Source organism: Myripristis murdjan, chromosome 17, assembly GCF_902150065.1.
Source record: "Myripristis murdjan chromosome 17, fMyrMur1.1, whole genome shotgun sequence".
NCBI lineage: Eukaryota > Metazoa > Chordata > Actinopteri > Holocentriformes > Holocentridae > Myripristis > Myripristis murdjan.
The window spans coordinates 4,189,694-4,208,950 of record NC_043996.1 but is presented as its reverse complement, the minus strand read 5'-3'; the positions used below and the strand labels follow the sequence as shown (position 1 = coordinate 4,208,950).

The following is a 19,257-nucleotide window of genomic DNA, read 5'->3' as shown; positions in this document are numbered from 1 at the left end:
CCATTTTCCATAACTTTGCTCTCCTTACTGAGGGTTCTCCTTTTTCATATCCTCATTGGAGAAACAAAGGCATCCATATTTTATCTGACATATGCAATGAGGAAGGTCTCAGATCATTCATGGATTTACAGGCTTCTTTTGATCTACCTGGTTTCTCATTTTTTTTTTTTTTTATATTTGCATCTCAGATCTTCCATGCGTGCCTACGGAGTACCCTGGGGTCATTCATTACCCATCCATGACTTACATACGCTGCTGAATGTTGGAGTTCATACTGGGGGTTTAGTGTCAAAAATATACAGTCTGCTATTAAACTCTGCATATGGCCCTTTATCTGTTCATCAGATGTGGGAAAGAGAGCTGGTCCATCTTGGCAGCGGGTCACAGTCTGGGACAATCTAGACCGCACATCAAAAAATCCTAATCATAAACTCATTCATTTCAACTTTATACATAGACTTTATCTCACTCCAAGAAAAATCTCTGCAATCTTAAACAAGTTGGCTCTTTTATCCACATGTACTGGGAATGCCCAGAAGTGGTCTCTTTTTGGGATAAAGTGTACTCCACTCTATCTAATGTACTTAATGTGCATATCCCCTGTTGTCCCAAACTCCTGATCCTGAATGACATTACGTCATTAGATCTGACATCTGCTAAAATTAGTATTTTATTTGCTGGTCTTACAGCAGCGAAAAGAGAGCTAGCTCTAAGATGGAAACCACCCCATTCTCTCTCATGCACTCACTGGCTATTATCTTTCTTAAGCATACTTCATATGGAGCAATCTATTGCTAGAATGCATGGGGCCAGTGATAAGACTGCTACTATTGTTACTGCTGGTATTATTATTATTACTATTGTCATTATTATTATTATTATTATTATACTTAGGCACTACAATACATGAAATAGCACCTTTTTTATTCCTTAAATTAGTATCCATTATTATGATATAAATCCCTGCCTCTATTCTGTATGTAAATCCTTCTTGCCACCACTAGCAGATGACAACTTATACACACTCAACATAGTTTTCACCAGTATTTTATATGACTCCGGCATTTAAATTGCTTGTAAGTGGATCTGAGGGTATCGTCTTTACTCTGGTACTAATCATTATCAATATGCATTATCATTATTCTATAAAAACCCTGGGCGCTAAATGTCAATTTATGTTTCAATATCCTGATATAAGTATGGACATCATTATATATGTAAACATTGTTTGTGGTAACTATACACTGTGGGTTGGTGGGTGAGTGGGAGGGAGGGTGGACCTGGGCACTAGGAAGGAGGGAGGGTTATACTGTTTACTGTTTTTGTACTTTTATTTTGTTATTCTTTGTTTGTGATGATTTTCTTTTTCGCAAATAAAATAAAAAAAATTTGATAACAAAAAAAAAAAAAAAATAAAAGAAAATAAATTTTTGTGTGTTAAGGAGGGTTGGGATAACAAGGGGGTTAATATTCCAAGAAAAAAACCCAGAATTTCATGTTCCCCCGGGTCAAGATAATGAACACACAAGTGGATTCTAACTGCACAAGTGACTCCTGGGAATCTGACAATCTTGACTCAGAAACACTAAACATTGTGAATTTGAGGCAATCATTTATCACAATGACACAGTGTGCCTTCATTTCCAATACCAATAAATGGCTGATGAATTAAAAGAAAAGCAAACATAATATCTTAGTCAGGTCAGGAGGCGTGCTAAGTCAGCTGCTGCAAATCTGAATGATATCATATCATCTGATCATCATATTCTAATGATCTGAATTATTTCTCAACATCTATATTTTGTAGTGAAGTGAGCTGTATGATGGTGGTGCACATGACCAGCAGCAGCCAATCACACATGGCGATCTTTTTCTCAGCTGCTGGGTGGAATCTATTTGGTACTTTGCATACAACTGACTATAGCACAACTTGCAGTTCTCTACAGAGAGGAAACTAAAGACAGTATATTTTTATTGAGATATCACTGGTGATACCTTTTTATTTAGACAGAATTCAAGGAATGAGGGGGGTGCTGTAGGTGGGGATTGGGTTATGGAGGGGAGGTGTATTGTGTGGGGTGTGGAGTGTATCTGTAAGGTTACATGTGGCAGAGCAGTAAAAGCTACATGTGACCATTTCCCAAGGTAAGCTGTTCACTCCCTGCACACTACACACTCACCACACTGCAGTGTGTGAGTGTGTAGGTGTGTGGGTGTGTGGTGTGAATGTGTGCAGGATCTTTTCTCAGTGTATATAGACCAGTTGAGGAAGCCATTCATTCAGAAAAGCTTTGCCTACTGGAACTCTTTTAAGGATGAGACTTTTCTTCTTTTGGAGGAAAGCCTTCCTTATGGCATCAACCATCTAGCTGTTCCATGCTGGTATAGACTCTCCAAATAGGCGGGCATCATGCTTCTCTCGGCGGAAATCTTGTTTGTCACTGAAAAAAGCGTCTTTTTCTCTGAGAAAAGCGTCTTTTTCTCTGAGAAAAGCGTCTTTTTCTTGGAGGAGAGCCTCCTCCCTTTGGCAGAAAGCCTCCTCTCTTTGGCAGAAAGCCTCCTCCCTTTGGCAGAAAGCAGACTCCCTTTGGCAGAAAGCAGACTCCCTTTGGCAGAAAGCAGACTCCCTCTGTTGATGGAAGCTCACCATTTCATCATGCCACCTCTGGAGGTATTTAGTATGTTCAAGGAGGCCAGTGCAAGAATCATGGTGTATTTGGCCAAGACTTTCTCTGACCTTGTTGCAGGCAATGTTTAGCTGGCCAACCTGCTCTTGGATGAGGGCTTGCAGCCCCTCGGTGTCTACATGGAGAGCCTCCTCCCTACAGGGCTTGTGTTGTGTAGCTGGCTGCTGGCTGTTGGCCAGTGTTTCATTCTGGTCCAACAGACAGGCGTTGTTATAATCTTGCTTGGTCTCCTTAGAGCCAAGCTTTTGCCAAGCATGCATGATGCCGTACATGAGATGGAACATGATGCTGGATCAGTGTGGTGTGGGGACTCGATGATAGCTTGGATTTGTCCAAGGCTCTGTTCAAGGTAGCCCTATTTATGACTTTCTTCAGTGACGAAACGAGGAGAGATGACGCAATCAATCCGGTCATTTGAGGTGACGTCATCGAGCATCTGACAGAGAGGCTTCAGTTGCCACAGCAGGAGGCTGCCTCCTGCTGACCGGCACTAGTTTTGCCGGTGATCCAAAACTACCAGATGCATACCGTGTCAGAGAGAGACAGAGAAAGCCTTTCAATGGATTATTTTACAACAAATAACCACACAGAAACCACCGAGAGCGCAGCACAAGCAGGGCGGATCAAGAGCTCGTTGTATGCGCCGCTGCCGCTGGGCCACTGTCCAGTCATGCGGGCAGCACAAGCTCATACTGTTGTATAAAGTTGCTGCAGCAAGAGCGGAGACAGAACAAAAAGAACAGAAATGCACATGTTTGAGTACAACGCAAACGACGCAAATGCCACAATAGCAAAATGCTCTTACCTTCAGGTCCCGCTGACGTTGGATCAATAAAACTATCAATTAACCACAAGGGTTTTGCGACCGTGATCTGTATCGTGACAATATCTGAGGACACGTGTCTCTGGTCCCATTGTCATAGGCTGTAATTCTACTGCACAATATTTGGCATTGACATGGGTTTAATTAGGCAATAATACTTTGATTGTCGTTGCCATAGCAACAGCATTGCCCGTGTAGAATGCGGTTTAGTGCTGGAAACTATACCCCTTCATGCACATTGCTTGTAAATGCCTTAAAGGTCACAACTGTTTTTGGCAAAGTATGCCTCTTGTCAACTGTGGTAAGAAGTAAATGTGATGAGAAAAACTGATGAAAACTGCTTTTAGCACTTTATATCCAGAGATCAAACAATTTTGAATTTTTCAATATTATAACCAGAAATGAAATTGGCAGCTCATCCATACGTAGCAATAGAACATCTGCATAAAGTAGTCTGTATAATGTATTCTGCACAGAGACTGGCTTTACATGATCAGAAAGTCTCTCAGAGTGTTTCTTGCAATGAAACGTGAGATGACAGCCGTGATGCTGAGCAGCACTGCCACGTGCCACATGTTAGAAGTAGTGGCCAACATAGTTTGCCAGTAAGAACCATAGCTGGTAGTGACAAAACAGTACATGGAGTGTATACCATGTATGTAAAATGTCTCAGTCATGTTCAGTTTGATGAACAGTCAACCACCTTGTCTGGATGACAACTTTCACTCACTATGTTCTTTTGCATCAGGAAATTACTGATTTTCTGAAATAGAATTGTTTGTCTAATTGCATGATGATCAATGACTGCAAATTACTAAGAATTTATCTTCAGTTTACCCTCATGTTTATTTATTACATCATAACAGATCGACCAATCAATCAAAAATACAAAAGTCACTTAACATCAAGACTTTGGTCTCCTGTTTTGAGATCCTTTCTAAAGTGCTTTGTTTCTCTCATTGATACCATGTATTTTTCATGTATAGTTCCATATAACTATGATATCATGCTTTATCAATCAAGATCAGTGTGTGTGTGTGTGTGTATATATATATTATATATGTATGTGTGTGTGTGTGTGTGTGTGTGTGTGTGTGTGTGTGTGTATATATATATATATATTATATATATATATATGTGTATGTGTGTGTGTGTGTGTGTGCATATGAATATTAAAAACTGACCAAAGAAAAGTAAATTATTGCCATAAATCCAAGCACTCCATTAGACACCTTTACTATGAGTCAGCAAAACACATGAGACAGCTGGCTGTCAGCTATTATAGGACTGATCAATCAAAACACTAACACACACACACGCACACACACACACACTCATTCGTCCAGTATATAATTGGGGTTGACCACAAGGAGGGGGTCCTCTGTCCCTGGATCGTCTCCATCGCCGACCTTCTTCAGCCCCGTCTTTGTCAACTCGATGATGATGTGGTCCTGAAACACATGAACAGAGACTCCATCTGCTCTTCTGACCAAAACATACCAGGTTTCAAGATCCCAGGGCCCCTGCTCCTTCTACATGGATAACTGTTTGTGGAAATTATTTCAATAAATCTGTATCTGTCAAACAGTAAAATGTATACACTTTTAGTTACAAAAAAAACCATTGGAAAAATCCTTACGTAGTGGATGAGTCTGTGCAGGACTTTTTCTATCAGGGTTTTCTTTGCAATCAGCTCCTCTTCTGTTTCGATCTCACTCTCCATCTCTTTCAGGTACCAGTTTATCAGCTCACTCCTCTTCAGAGAGCACTCCTCATCCACTAAGGGAAAAGAGAATCTTTTAAAAAGACCAAAGACAGATCTCTGCAGATTTAATCTCTCAATCAAGAAATCAGAACTACTTGCGCCTCAAAAGAAGAAAAAAAAAAAATCCCACCAACCCCAAGTTGTAAGAGGAATGTTCCTGTTACATTCCTGTTACATGTGAAATTTGAAATTACCCTTGTCGTCTGTATGATTGGCTATTTAATAATGATTTCATCATTTTAAGCCATTCTTGATAAAAGGTTTAGCTAAAACCCAGCAAAAAGGATATGTAAAGGACATCATTCAATTTAGTTGAATGATAATATTGGTCTTTTCAGAAGACGTACAGAGTAAAACCACTCTGCTGCTTAATTTAACATGCAAAAGTCAACAAATGATATTAAAAAAAGTTATAGGGAAAAAAATTTGTTAGCTTGTGACTCACTCTCCTCCATCTTTTGCATGTGCAGCACAATGAGGTTGGAAACTCTGCGATACTCTGAAAAAGACATCTTCAGGGCTGGTCTAGTAGTCGCCGCCTTATCTTTGATTGGCTGCTGCTCCATGTCCATCTCTCCTGTGTGTCCATTGGTCCCATTGGTCCCATTTCCCTTTTCTCCTGGGAGGTCATTCTGGTCTGCAGAAAAGGAAAACAGTTACCAAAGTAAATCATGAAGATAGGAGCATTTAAAATGGCCCATTCAGACCACTTTTTAATCAGAGTAGGAATGAATTTCAGGTGGTAAAGAAAAGCCCAAACAGGTCAGGTCAACTTTATTTTACCATGCAATGTTGCACAATGAAATGAGGAAGCAGGCCCCTCGGGTGCTACATCACACACAGTGTGACTTGGGGGTCTCCAGTCAAAGATGACATTTATCATTTGGGGAGAAAGAAGACCTGCTGTGCTTTATTTCTCTGCATACTGTTCATGCAACATCATGAGGTGTTCATTTTAAACTTTGAACTCCATCCAGTTACCATTGATGTCCTGGTCATCCTGCTGCTCCGGGTCAAAGTTGATATCAGGAGAATCAACTCTGATGATTGACTTGTTCAGGAGACGAAAAGCTTCTTTCACGTGTTTCGGATGGACCTGAGAATAACCATGGAGGAAAGTAATGAAGGGCTCATTTGTGTTTAAAAAAAAAAAAAAAAAAAAAAAAAAATACTGCCTGACAAAATTGCGGCAATGTCATCAGTTCAGAGGCACCTAAACAGTGTGAAACTGGAGCTGAATCTGAATCTGAAGCTGCTTCTGTCATGTTGAAGCTAACCAACAGGTCAATTTGGGGTCCAAACAGTAGATTTGACATCACTACAATACAAGAAGCTGAGTTTGAAAATCACAAGGTTTTATCTGGATACCTGTATAGTTCTACTGATATTGAGCGTCTAAATTTTGATGTCCCAGCTGATAAAACTGTGCAGCAGTCAACACTAAAGCTCAGCAAGGCCAACACCCCAATGCTATGCTGGAGAGAAGACCCACAGTGATGACTCTCATATTACAAGGGGTTGTTTTACTGTAAAACAAACAAACATGAAATATTTCTTTATGTAGCTTTAAGAGCTGACTTTTATTGTGAAGTTTCCAAAACAAAAATAGCTTTCAGACATTCATTTACAATATTAATTTGGTCTGCTGGTGGCACTTGAGGAACTGCCATTGGGTCACCAAAAGTGCATGCTCTAGCTAACATGAATGTCACCAACTATATTGTGAGACATATGTGAAAATATTGTAGGGATGACTATTGGTGTTTTCATAAGATATTTAAACACAAGAGATTTTTGATAAACAATTATTGGTAAAGTGGATATGATGATCAGGCAGGTAGAGGATAACATAGCAGCTACAACAGTCTAATAAGATCAGAAAACATCTCTAATCTCTTTACTGTGTTGCATGCTTTAAAAATCAGGACAAGACAAAACTAATGCCAGATCACAATATTACAAAATTAGAAATCCCAGACAATATCTAGTCTCATAACAATAGATATATCGTCCAGCCCTAATACAGGATTACTCAAATTAAATGTTGTGCTATGTGTATATACCTCATCAGAGCAGTACAGCCTGGCCATAGCCTCAGACAGCCGCAGCATGCTCTCCAGTTGGCGCACAGTGATTCTCCAAGCTGACTTGCTGTTTCCTCCACAGTCTCTCTGTCTCAGTCGTTTATACTGATCCACCACAAACTCCTGAGCCTCTGATGTGATCTGAAAACAGGAGGTGGTATTCAAACAAATGCATCAATAATTGTTTCTAGTTTACATATCACACATAGGCATGTAGAGCTGTACTTCTGAACTACAGATATTTCCATGACAAATGACCCCTGTCGACCTTTTCTATCCTAAACTTGCATGCGTTGTTCCGCTATGCTGCACTCTAGTGGTCCTTTCTGCTAGAGCCTGGATCAATGCCCACAATTACTTTGCTGGCACTGGCCCATACCTGCAGTGGTCCCAGTTGGAGGCAGGGCACTATTCATGAGCCATGGAAACATTAATGAAAGCTATCAAATACAGGTCCCTAATCCAAATATGTCCCTTCAATGCAGAAGTCAAGCATAGATGATTTCTTTGAAATCAGCTTCAAAATCTTTTCATTGAGAAGAACACTTCAAACTAATAAAAAAAAACAACAACAAAAAAAAAAAAACAGATTGGTTGACTGACCTTGGGCTGGAACTGCCTGGCAAACAGGATGTACCTCTGGATCTCATCTGTAGAGTAGACTCGCTCCACAGACTCTACGTTCCTGCAGTGGAGGTCCACAATGCGACGTGCTATAGCATAATCTGTCACCTGGAAAAGGACACAAACCCATGGTACACTCCTGGCTATTCATGGGAGCTGCAACAAACTATCACGGTTCCCACTGATGGAAAGGCTGGTAATGGGGCAAAGAGGAACTGATTAACTTTGAAAATCCCACATATTTGCAAGAATTCGAATAGAAATACAATTGGAAAACATGTTCAAGCTGTTCATGTTTGGTAGGTCCTACCTCATTGCACTCATCCACCAGGATAAAGAAGAGATCAAAGCGGGACATGATGGGAGCAGACATGTTGACGTTCTGTTTCAGAGATTTAGATCTATTGTAGCGGCCGTCGATGGGATTGGCAGCAGCCAGGATGGATGTGCGAGCATTCAGCGTGGCCTGGAGGACAACACCTGCGTATAAATTTTTGGGACCTCCAAAACCCAACGTCAAACCTTGGTTTCAGAGGGAACAATGTAGTTGACCAACTCTTTACCACAGTACAGACATTTGAGCGGTACTAGGAGTTTGCAAAATCCCTGTCTGCATGTGTTTTATAGATCTGGAGGCCATTATCCATGAGTGTGCATATAAGTGTCCAAATGATTAAAAATGTCATCGCTACTCAGATCAGAGGGATATGTTGTCCTGTACCAAAGGTAAATTGTGACAGAAGTGAATAAGTGCATCAAAAGAGAGTAAGGAAGAGCTTGAAGTAGTGTGTCCACACCTTGACTCCAGCCTTGGTAATGGAGATGGTCTGCTGCTCCATGGCTTCATGAATGGCCACCTGGTCCTTCAGATCCATTTTATCAAACTCATCAATACAGCACACACCCTTAGTCCAACACAGTAAAAAAACAAACAAAAAAAAAAAAAACATACAGTCATGTGAAACTGTCAGTCTCTCTGAGGAGCATGTGTTAGTACATGCTAGTGTCACAGGACATTCACATAGACAAGTTTCATTTACTGTGCATTACTTTTAATCTAACACTTTAGATCGCACCTTTTTGGTAGAATAGCTAAACCACAGAAATCAAGTATGCACATACAAAATTCCCAATTCCTACCCATATGCCACAATTTGCAGATTCTGTGGTAGCAACTGACTGTCCCTCTTGTGTATACTTCCACCTAATGGCCATGTGGAATTTACCAGACAACAGATCTGATGTCTCTCCTTTGTCATGTGAGGTATGCATATAGGCTGATGGCAAATGAATAAATAAATAAAATAGTGGAATCATTTTTGAATTGAGCTCATAAAACAAAGTCAAGGGGTCTGAATGCTTCTCAAAGACACAGTCCATCAGCCAGCCACAACCAGATTAGCTAATTAATCCTACCCAGAACCACAGCCGTCAACACACACAGTGTTATTACATTGTCAGCCAGCATGAGGGCTCCTGCTTCAATGACAAACTCATGGGACTCTTCATCTTTGACCACAGCAGCTGTCAGACCAGCAGCACTGCTGGCTTTGCCACTGGTGTAGACTGCACGGGGGGCAAAGTCCTCCACATGTCTGGCAATACACACACATACATATCATTGATGTACATACTACAAAGGAAATATGTGCTTTAACAAATTACTACCTAAGCATTTTTGTTTAAAATCATGTTTTTTTTATTCATTTATTTCCTTGAGGCGCAGCCTTTCACATTCTGTTGTTATGTGATCCTGAATGCATCCTGCAGACTTGCTGATATTAAGTCTATCTTGCTTATGTTCTCAGAAGTGTGTTTCATCTTTGCCGATTGTGTTTCTTTAAAAGCACAGAATTAGGTGATGACACACATGCTCTGATGAAGGCTTGCTTGAGACTGAAAATAAAATGACCATGTAATGATCAAAAGATTAGGAGACCTTTTTATTACTATTAGTACTATTTTATTAATGTACTTTTTATTGTCCTGAGAGGACGCTGTCATTAAAGACAAAATTATCCAACCATCTCCTTTGAGATCAATGTCATTTCCAAGTTAAGCATTCAGGTGAAATAAGCAGTGTGTGTGTGTGTGTGTGTGTGTGTGTGTGTGTGTGTGTGTATACTTGAGGAACTGGCTCTTGGATGTACTGGGGTCTCCAACAATACAGACATTGATGTCACCCCTCAGGGTAGTCCCCTCCATGGTCATCTTGGCAACACCACCAAACAGCATCAGCAGAATGCCTCGCTTGATTTCATCATTACCTGGCAACCAGAGAACAGGGAGGGGAATTTGAATCAGCCATGTCCAACCATTCCAACTTCAAAAGAAAGAAATGTAATTGTAATCAGAGTTCATTTGTTGGAAAAACTCAACACAGAAAATCCACAGAAGAAAAAAACACCTTAATATGGACCACACTATCTGACAAGTGATGTCTTGGAAGTGCAGTGCTATGGCTGTGCCCTGTCCAGAGACAAGTGAGACAAAGCAAAAACGCCATCCCACAGCTGATCACTTTAAAATGAGAAATAAACATGCTGATACAATATCCACACACAAGGCCTCTGTAAGCCAAGATTTTTTTAGTTTAGGACATCAGACATACAAATAAATTGTATGTTTGTACTTTGAAGCACTGTGTCATTAGTAATGACATGTTAGATTTTTAGAGGCCAAGCACTAAAGCATTAACCAAACTAACACTGCTCTTTGGGAGACTTTTGGATCTGTTTTGATTCCTCTTGCATAGAGATCACTGTTGGACTGGCCATCTGGTATAACAGGCCTTTGCCCAGTGAGCCGGCAGGTATTTTGGACTGAATTACTTTTTTATTTTTATGTTGACTGATTGACCTGACTGACATTGGCTCTTTATGCTCACGACATTTTTTTGGTTGCTTGGTTGTTGTGGTCTGATTGACCTATTATTCATGATTGAAACTAGACTGGCTCAGTCACAACCAAGAGCTGAGGCCCCCTACCTCTTGGGCCTCGGCTGTCAATCAATCAACCAGTTGCGCCACGGAGAGATCGAACAAAAGTAAAAATGGAGAGGAAATGCAAGAGAGGCACGGAGAAATTAAGAGAAAAGACAAGCCCTTCAGGCAGATGCCTCCAAATGTGCAAACTTTCCGACAGTTCTCTGCTGCAGCAGCTGGAGGTGATGGACTGTGATGATGGAGGTGGCCATGAAGGGGATGAGGCAAGACGGGGGAGAGATGACAGTGCCGGCAGTGAGAGTGCACTGCAAAAACTCAAAATCTTACCAAGATTATTTGTCTTATTTCAAGTCAAAAATATCTCATTACACTTAAAATAAGACATGATCACCTCAGAAGTAACTTGTTTTTAGACAATAGTCTCTTGTTTCAATTGAAAATTTGCTTGAAACAAGTTTCTTGTTTCTCGCTAATTTTCACTTATTTCAAGTGAATTTTCACTTTTTCCACTGGCAAATTTTGCCAATGAAACAAGCAAATTTTCACTTGTTTCAAGTGAATTTTCACTTGAAACGAGTGAAAATTGTCTAAAAACAATTTACTTCTGAGGTGATCATGTCTTATTTTAAGTATAATTAGATATTTTGACTAGAAATAAGACATTTTTGACTTGAAATAAGACAAATAATCTTGGTAAGATTTTGTGTTTTTGCAGTGTGGTGAGAGGTTTGAACTTGTCACAAAGCCCAATCCCAATTCACCTCTTGCCCCTGCCACTTAGCCTGAATCCCTCCATTTCACACATTCGTGTGAAGGGGTAGGGAGCCCCAAATCCTGCTGGGTTAGAGGAGTAGGGTGAAGCAGTAGGGCTATATAGCATTTGAAACAGATTTTTCAGATGCACCACATACTCCAAATCAAGGGTGAACAAAAATCTCCCCTCTCTCCCACATCTTTCAGGAACTAGTCACATCTGGTTCATCTTTGTTCAGCCACCTCTGATCACCAGGGAGTCCGCCAAAAATGAGTGAGTTAACTGGTCCATTAGTCCACAGCACTCACTACTCTGCTTTATGGTGGTTTGGGGGATTAGTTCCATCATCTTCAAGGGGACACACAAAAACAGTGTACTTGTGAGTGGCATTAGAACGATCAAGGGGAGCTGGTCTGGGCCAAAAATGCCAGGGCTGATTTTTTGTCTGAGTGCAGCCCTGGTGGAGATGATTTTCCACTAGTGTCTGTACTGACACCTTAGCTTAATTTGGGTAAATAAGGTGATTATAGAGCATCTCAGTTTGTGGGAATGTGGCAAACTGCATTAACCAATAGATGCCATATAGTGGTAAGATTTAAGATTTTGTTCTGTAGCAAAATAATCATCCTTGTGCGTAGGCTTACTCCCATTACACTTAACTTCCACACAGTGGAAATAATAGTGAAATTAACTGTTTTTCATTTTTAAGGGCCCCACTTTGGGAGACACTAGGTTTTTGCACCTTTAGACGTTGTTTACCATGAATGGTGGGGAATAGGCTGCTGCACAGGTTGTGGTAGAGGTTCTTGTCCTGGCTCATTTCAAAGACCTTCTCCCATTCCTCCACAGTCATCTGATTCTTCACACTCTCTGCCGTCTGATCCTCCTGACGCAACTCCTTGCCTCCAAACTTACACACACACACACACACACACACACACACACACACACACACACACAAATCAAGATCTCACTCAGTTAATGGAATTGTCTCCAGATCCAGCAGCACAACAGATTTCTAGTTAACAGTTACCCTGTATGACATCCCTGAAACAAATAATATCACTTGTAGTGATTAACTTTTGTAGTGAAATTAGACAGTAACTTTGATAAGATTGCTACCAAGGCACTGCCCTCTTGCTGACTATTGCAGCTTTGTGTTTGTGTTTAACTATCAAATGGCCTATTAATTCATGATAATTAGTGGCACTGGATTGTAACTCCTGTGCTATGGCTGGACTGAATTATAACACTTTGATGTCTCCTTTGGCTTTAAGAATCATGTGTCTGTAAAGCTACACAAACATTACATGTTGGGAGCGAACAAAATTAAGAACAAATAGATAGGTATAAACGTGTATTATGGGAAATTTACATTCAATTCATAATATGGATGAGTTGGCTGAGATATGACCACTTGTATTGTGCACAGAATTTGTTATCTACCAATGACCCAGGTCACACATGAAAATGGGTTTTTCACAACACTGAAGGGGTATATGCAGCAATGACTGTTAAACAAAGAAACAAAAAACACAGGATGCAGTGCTTTGCCTGCAAGGTAATGAACGGTGGTGTCATCCTGGTCATATTACACTGAAGGAGTGGAAGTAAAAATGAACTACTGAGGTCACCCAAGTGACCAATTCAAGTCCTCTCTGCAGGATAAAATTATCAAGTGACAGGTGAATATGTATGGATGAGTGCGCGTGTGTGTGCACTAACCCGTGGGTTGGTAGGACAAACATAGCAGGCTAAGAAGGCCAGTCTGTAGGACAAATCCCTGACACCAAGAGCTTTAAGTCCCTGGATGCCATCAGCCTCAAAGCCCTCCTTCCCTGTCACTCTGGTGCTGGTTTCTGACCGAGTCCCTGATGGACACAGAGCCTCAGTCAATTACATCAGTTCAATGTTGGAGTAAATTTATACTTATCGATCACCAACATGACAAGTAAACAAACAGCACAAAGAAAGAATTACTTCTATTCACTATGGAAAAGCAGCCTATCAAAAGTTTAAAAGATGGTATCCAAAATGGTAAAAAGATGGCATATAAAAATAACAAATAGCCGGGCCAGGTTTTTTGCTGGGCCAGGTACACTTCATGCATTGTGGAAAAGAACAGTTCTGGTGAAGTACTAATTCTTGCGACAAGGGGGAGATGACAGGTCAAACTTTAAAGGATCTATTACATTTGTATGAAGTAGCACAAACCACTATATGAGTAAGAATCCAAACTCCTGCTTTAATGAAGGAGGAAAGTGAGAGCGATTAGCTCATATATGAGAAAGCATAACCAAGTGATAAAGCTCTTCAGCTCTTCATAACCCAGATCCACACTGACCCAAAGCTAGTCAGTTGGTGGCCTGAATTTTATCATATCAATCAACAATCAGCTATGTCCACTGTTGGGTGAGGTGTCTGTTATTGATAAACGGTCAGCAGTAGCCTTGACATAACCTACATTAACTACAAGTAGGGAGGGCGAAAGGGACAGAGGTGTGTGTGTGTGTGTGTGTGTGTGTGTGTGTGTGTGTGTGTGTGTGTGTGTGTGTGTGTGTGTGTGTGTGTGTGTGTGTGTGTGTGTGGTGAAGAAAGAGTAGTTAGTTGTGAGAAGTATGTGAACAAAAACAAAGGACACTCTTTGGAATAAATTAAATGCAGAAGTGCATTATCATTGGCCAGGATTTTTCCTTGTGACTTGCAAAACAATGACTTGGTCCCACCTCTGGCACCTCATACTGCCATGATACTTGCTGTCCCAATAGTAGAGCAGAAGAGAGTTGCTCTTTAAGTACCCTTTGTTGGAAGAGGTGCAGCTCTATCCTACCCAGGAAGTCTTTTCAATTCACTCAAAATGTGACATGATGAAACCTCGTAAGCACTTAGTTTAAAATTGAGAACTTCTTTCCAAGTATTGCTTAACTACATTTACAAAATGTATGGAATTATAATATGGATGCTTTAATTTAGACCAGATACATCATTTTCTTTAACTTTTTCAGATCAGAAATATACATAACAAAACGTCTTTTTGAATGGCACTGTCTGACTGAAAGCCCTGCCCACACACCTGCAATGGCCAATGCTGCGACATCTGGTACTACTATGAGTGTCCCGGTGAAGTCACAGCGGTCTCCTGCCTGGGCCATCTCCACAGCTTCTGCTCGGAGAACCACCTCAACACTGCGTGGGATGGATCCCCGAGGCAACTCTGCCTGTGTCTCCTGGATACGGACCTGGGAGAGAGGGCAACAAACTTTCATTTTAGGGTTGTATGTACTGAAATCTGAATGCATGCTTACTAGTAGCAAAGTAAAAGACCATGGCGCCTATACTTGTGACAGTTTACAAGCTGACTTTACATTCACACCCAGGAGAGAGGGACATGTATACAAACAGTGACAGAGCACATCAGAGGGCCTCACTTTGTTTCAGCTGTAGAAATAATGCCTATCTACGGGCCCATTTTATATCCAATATAAATTCCTGATCTACAGTTTAATATGTATGCAAAATAAATAACCTTAGGGGACTAATGGGTTGTGCTAGTGCAATGCTCTAGGGTTGAGCTACACAGGGAACCAAACCCTTAATCCTGTTGGGTTTAGTACACTGCTGCATGGGGCTGTTGACTCGGCAGGGTGGAAACTACCTTTTGAAAGTCGACAAAGCGGGACTTGTTGGGGTCCAACATGAACCTTCTACGGTTGGCGCACACAGGGTTCTTGCAGATGGAGGGCTGGGTATATTTGAACTGCTGCTCCACATCCTTGATTTGAGACTGGCAATCCAGACACATGAAGGTTCCACTGACTAGCTCAGGATGGACCGGGTGGGTGCGAACCACCTGGCCACTAATCCGAAGCAGAGAGCCAATCCGAGCTGTGGAAAGCTCCCGGATCCTGGGCAGAGGGTACACTGGTGTCATGTACGATTACTGCACCACAGTTTAACATGATGAGATCTTACTCTATGATTGCTGCCACAGCTAAGGCTTGGTTTTACTATTTTGGCCGTATTCTTTGCTCTCATTATTTTACTTTGCAAAATTTATTTGACCTCACTGATGTTGTCCTGCTTTTCACCAGCTTTTATTTTTAACTCTTGTTGATCTGCTCATTACATTTTACTTCACTGATCTTGTTTATTTAGTTGTGCTTTTGGTCATTCATCTCACTTAGTTGTGAAGCACTCTAATTAACATTATCAAAGAACGTATGTTCAGTGCTGAAAACATACTTTTGTCTTGAAGGGAAGTCAGCAAAAGCCACGTAGAACTCTTTGGATGGAGGAATGGTGCCATGATCTCTGGCAAACTGACGTACTGCTCGACATAAAAATGGATAGACCCTGTAGGAGGACGGGTACACACACACACGTTACAACCAAAGCTGAACAGACATCTACGAAGTGTGACAGCATAGAAAGCAACAAACCATTCGTAAGGCCACTCCAAAGATAATGATGTGATCCAAACTAAGCATCCCATTACCTGTAGTACTCCTCCTGGATGGTGGTGGCCAGCTGCTGGTTGAAATGCTCTAAGTTGGTGAAGCTGACAGTCAGGGTGTTCCTCTCAGGCCGGATCAGCTCTTGGGCATCAGGCAGGTACAGTAACTCACCTGTTGGACTCTGAAACCTGCAGAATAAACCAACGTACATCCAAGGCATTAGTTATTGCGATCAAAATATTCTTGACACACTGGATGCTTGTTGAACGCAAGTCTCAAGACCTTAACTCGGTCTAAGGAGGACCACAACAGGTCAACCGAATTCATAAGCGACAGTGACTATATGACCGATCAAATGTCCAAAACAATAATGATTCATAATAATTATAAAGTCTAGGCAACCATAAAATGGAGGAGGAAGCTCCTGGCCAACCCGACCTTGGTCTGTCGAACCCAGTGGAACCTTTGTCGTTGCCACGGACAACTGTTGGTCCATTCAGACGTCTTCCACGATCCACTGCAGCTGTACTATTTGCGTGCGTGTGATGGACAGTGGCGTACAAGTGGCTCAATTTAGCTTTTACCATTGTTTTTGTAATTGATGGACTTTTCCAGTGTTCTCCAAGTGACATGCTCCAACAGTCAAACGTCTTGACTGGATGGACTTCCTGTTATGGTGTGGATGGAAAGCTTACTGATGTAAAAAGCAGTGTGCAGGCCAGTTTTAAAGCTTTACCCTGTGTATAGTTTGAAGCCCTATTTGCTGATGTGAGGCAGTTTTGCGGGAGGACCAGTACTGGCAATTTCTGGTGCCAAAAACGACCACACCACTAATTAATTGTGCCACTAATTAAATGTGCCAGTAATGTGCCACCACCACCACTAATTCTGCATTACCCCTGATCACAAACATTAAGTTTTATGACTGAAGGTGTATCTTTTTAGTGTTGAACTTAACCCACGACATCAGGTACAGCAAATGATTTAGGTCTAGAGCCACAGAGCAATTTCAAAGTTTAGGTGGAAATCATTGTTCAATTCAAAAACATCACTGGAGTAACAAATGGTAAGGCCATTTAAAAACAAATCATGATACATAATTACATAAAGTTATTTTATGGAGAAACACCTGCTTGCAACAACAGCTGCTGAGAGTCCACCAGTTTTGGTTTGGCTGGTTTGGTCCAGGGAACCCACAGCTTGGCATATCATGTCCTGATTCATTTTACAAACATTGCCATAAGACCGTCAGCACGTTTTTCTTACTGCAAAATAAAACGCCAGCGTTCAGGCACTTACTCCTCCAGGAACTCCAGGAATAACTTCTGACATTTCTCAGAGAGCTCGTCCTTCACCTGGACTCCGGCGGCTGCGGCTTGTTCAGGCTCCATCCTGCAGCTGGAGGCCACCCACCTGGCGGTCTCTCTTCTTTAGTGTTTTTATGCCGCTGAACACAGGTGAACTCCGTTCTCTAATGACCTCAGAGCCCCTCTCATTGGCTGGAAGCCACCTGGAAATGGCTCTGGATTGGAGGATGCTGCCTCACGTCAAGGAAGGTCAAGTAAAGAAAAGGGAGAAAAGTGAGCAGGAAAGTGTTTTTTGTTAAAAAGCATGCGTTGTAACAGTCGTATTCAATTTGGATTTGTTTGCTTTTTCCAGATCGCGTTATTCACCTCCTTGCCGGATATATCGGAGCTTTAAGAATGTAGACATGAACGCCATGCTACTCTCGGTAATCAAAAAAATATTTATAGAAAATACATTTAAATATACAAACATTTAGGACATGTACTGAAATAAATGAAAATAAAAACATGGGGAAGAAATCAAATAAAAACATTATTGCGGAAAATCAACTCAATTAATATAAAATAATTAGAGAACAAGAATAGGCTACAACGCATCAGTTATTCCTATTAAGAGTTTACAGTACAATCTGACAGTTTTGTTACTTTTTTTTTTTTTTTTTTTTTTTTTTTTTTAGCATTTGATAGTCTTTATATGTCCTTTAAGTTGACATAAAGCTTTGCAATATGTTCTGCGTGTATGTATATGAAACGTATTTTCCATACAGAATCAAGACGGTTACCATGAAATCACTGTTGGTTTTATCATGCTCAGAGTAAGCAATGACGTGAACGCGCATTGACGCAATCAGCCATTCAATGTATTTTGCCTCCCAGCTAAAGTTGACAGCTCGTTCCACACAGCTCGGCGTAGACTTTGGTTTGAGCCGTAGGACCTAAATAACACCAAGGAACTTATCACCTACCACTATTTTTAATGATAGCCTATATTTAGATTTTAGGATTTTAATTTGACATTGGGTTAAGGTGCATGTTAGTAAGGGGCAGACAAAAATAAGAATTATATTCTTCTCTCTGCTCCTTTCTAATCATGAAAAGCATCAATCTGAAATATGTGATGTGAATTTTTTTTGTACTAATTTCATTACTGTGCATTTTCATGAACGGAATAAATAACAATGAATGAATGAATGAATGTTGTAGTGTAAAGTGTAAAAACTCCGCTATTTTCTGAAAAACAAAGAGAGAGAGAGACAGGTTGGCTGAGGTCTTGGCACCTGTACACCGCTAGATGGCAGCAGAGACCAACAACAACAAACAAATGTGACTATAACAAATGCACTATATTTGTGTATCATCTATCCATCTGTTTATTTCTTTTATTGTCAAAATTAGTCAAAATCTTATGCAACACAGACAACATATACAGTTTCTTCAGAAAACTGTTGGTCAAACAAGCTTCACTTATGTGTGTATCCACTGGTGATGTGTGTGTTGATATGTCCATTCCATCCACGTGATGGACGCATGAATGTGTGTGTGTGTGTGTGTGTGTGTGTGTGTGTGTGTGTGTGTGTGTGCGCGTGCGTGTGTGGGTGTGTGTGTTGTATTTTGTTGTTGCTCCTCTGCACCCATACCATACACAATTAATAAATCTATTTCAAAAACATAAAAATGTGAAGACATTTCCTATACTGTATGGGCCTATAAAACTAATCCAATATGACTGCATATGATATCAGTTCATTACTTTTAAAGTGGTGGTTGTGAATATTTGCCACTTATTTGGATATTTTTGATGCACAGCATTTGTT

General features: G+C 40.8%; 1 protein-coding gene across 2 annotated transcripts; it reads right to left on the bottom strand.

Moving 5' to 3' along the window:
* Positions 1 to 4,721: 4,721 nt before the first annotated feature.
* Positions 4,722 to 17,587, bottom strand: mcm6l (MCM6 minichromosome maintenance deficient 6, like). Of its 2 annotated transcripts, none has more exons than XM_030075418.1 (17): positions 17,436 to 17,587; positions 16,178 to 16,324; positions 15,925 to 16,035; positions 15,338 to 15,587; positions 14,756 to 14,921; positions 13,408 to 13,571; positions 12,442 to 12,592; positions 10,109 to 10,250; positions 9,437 to 9,578; positions 8,781 to 8,888; positions 8,294 to 8,449; positions 7,963 to 8,091; positions 7,339 to 7,500; positions 6,257 to 6,371; positions 5,721 to 5,912; positions 5,150 to 5,289; positions 4,722 to 4,961 (listed from the first exon to the last, which is right to left on the bottom strand). In XM_030075418.1, exons 1-17 carry the CDS (start codon positions 17,525 to 17,527, stop codon positions 4,845 to 4,847), a joined length of 2,484 nt encoding a protein of 827 aa, XP_029931278.1. In that variant the 5' UTR covers positions 17,528 to 17,587; the 3' UTR covers positions 4,722 to 4,844. The 2 variants fall into 2 exon arrangements, with proteins under 2 accessions (XP_029931278.1, XP_029931280.1); XM_030075420.1 differs by having other exon boundaries at positions 13,408 to 13,553.
* Between the last annotated feature and the right edge of the window lie 1,670 nt (positions 17,588 to 19,257).

Excerpts from the sequence above, each read along its gene's own strand:
- mcm6l (XM_030075418.1), bottom strand. The coding sequence starts at position 17,527 with ATGGAGCCTGAACAAGCCGCAGCCGCCGGAGTCCAGGTGAAGGACGAG. Across the intron at positions 12,593-13,407 it reads TTTGTCCTACCAACCCACGG|TTTGGAGGCAAGGAGTTGCG; the intron begins GTTAGTGCACAC and ends TGTGTGTGTAAG. Across the intron at positions 7,501-7,962 it reads CCAGGCAGTTCCAGCCCAAG|ATCACATCAGAGGCTCAGGA; the intron begins GTCAGTCAACCA and ends TCCTGTTTTCAG.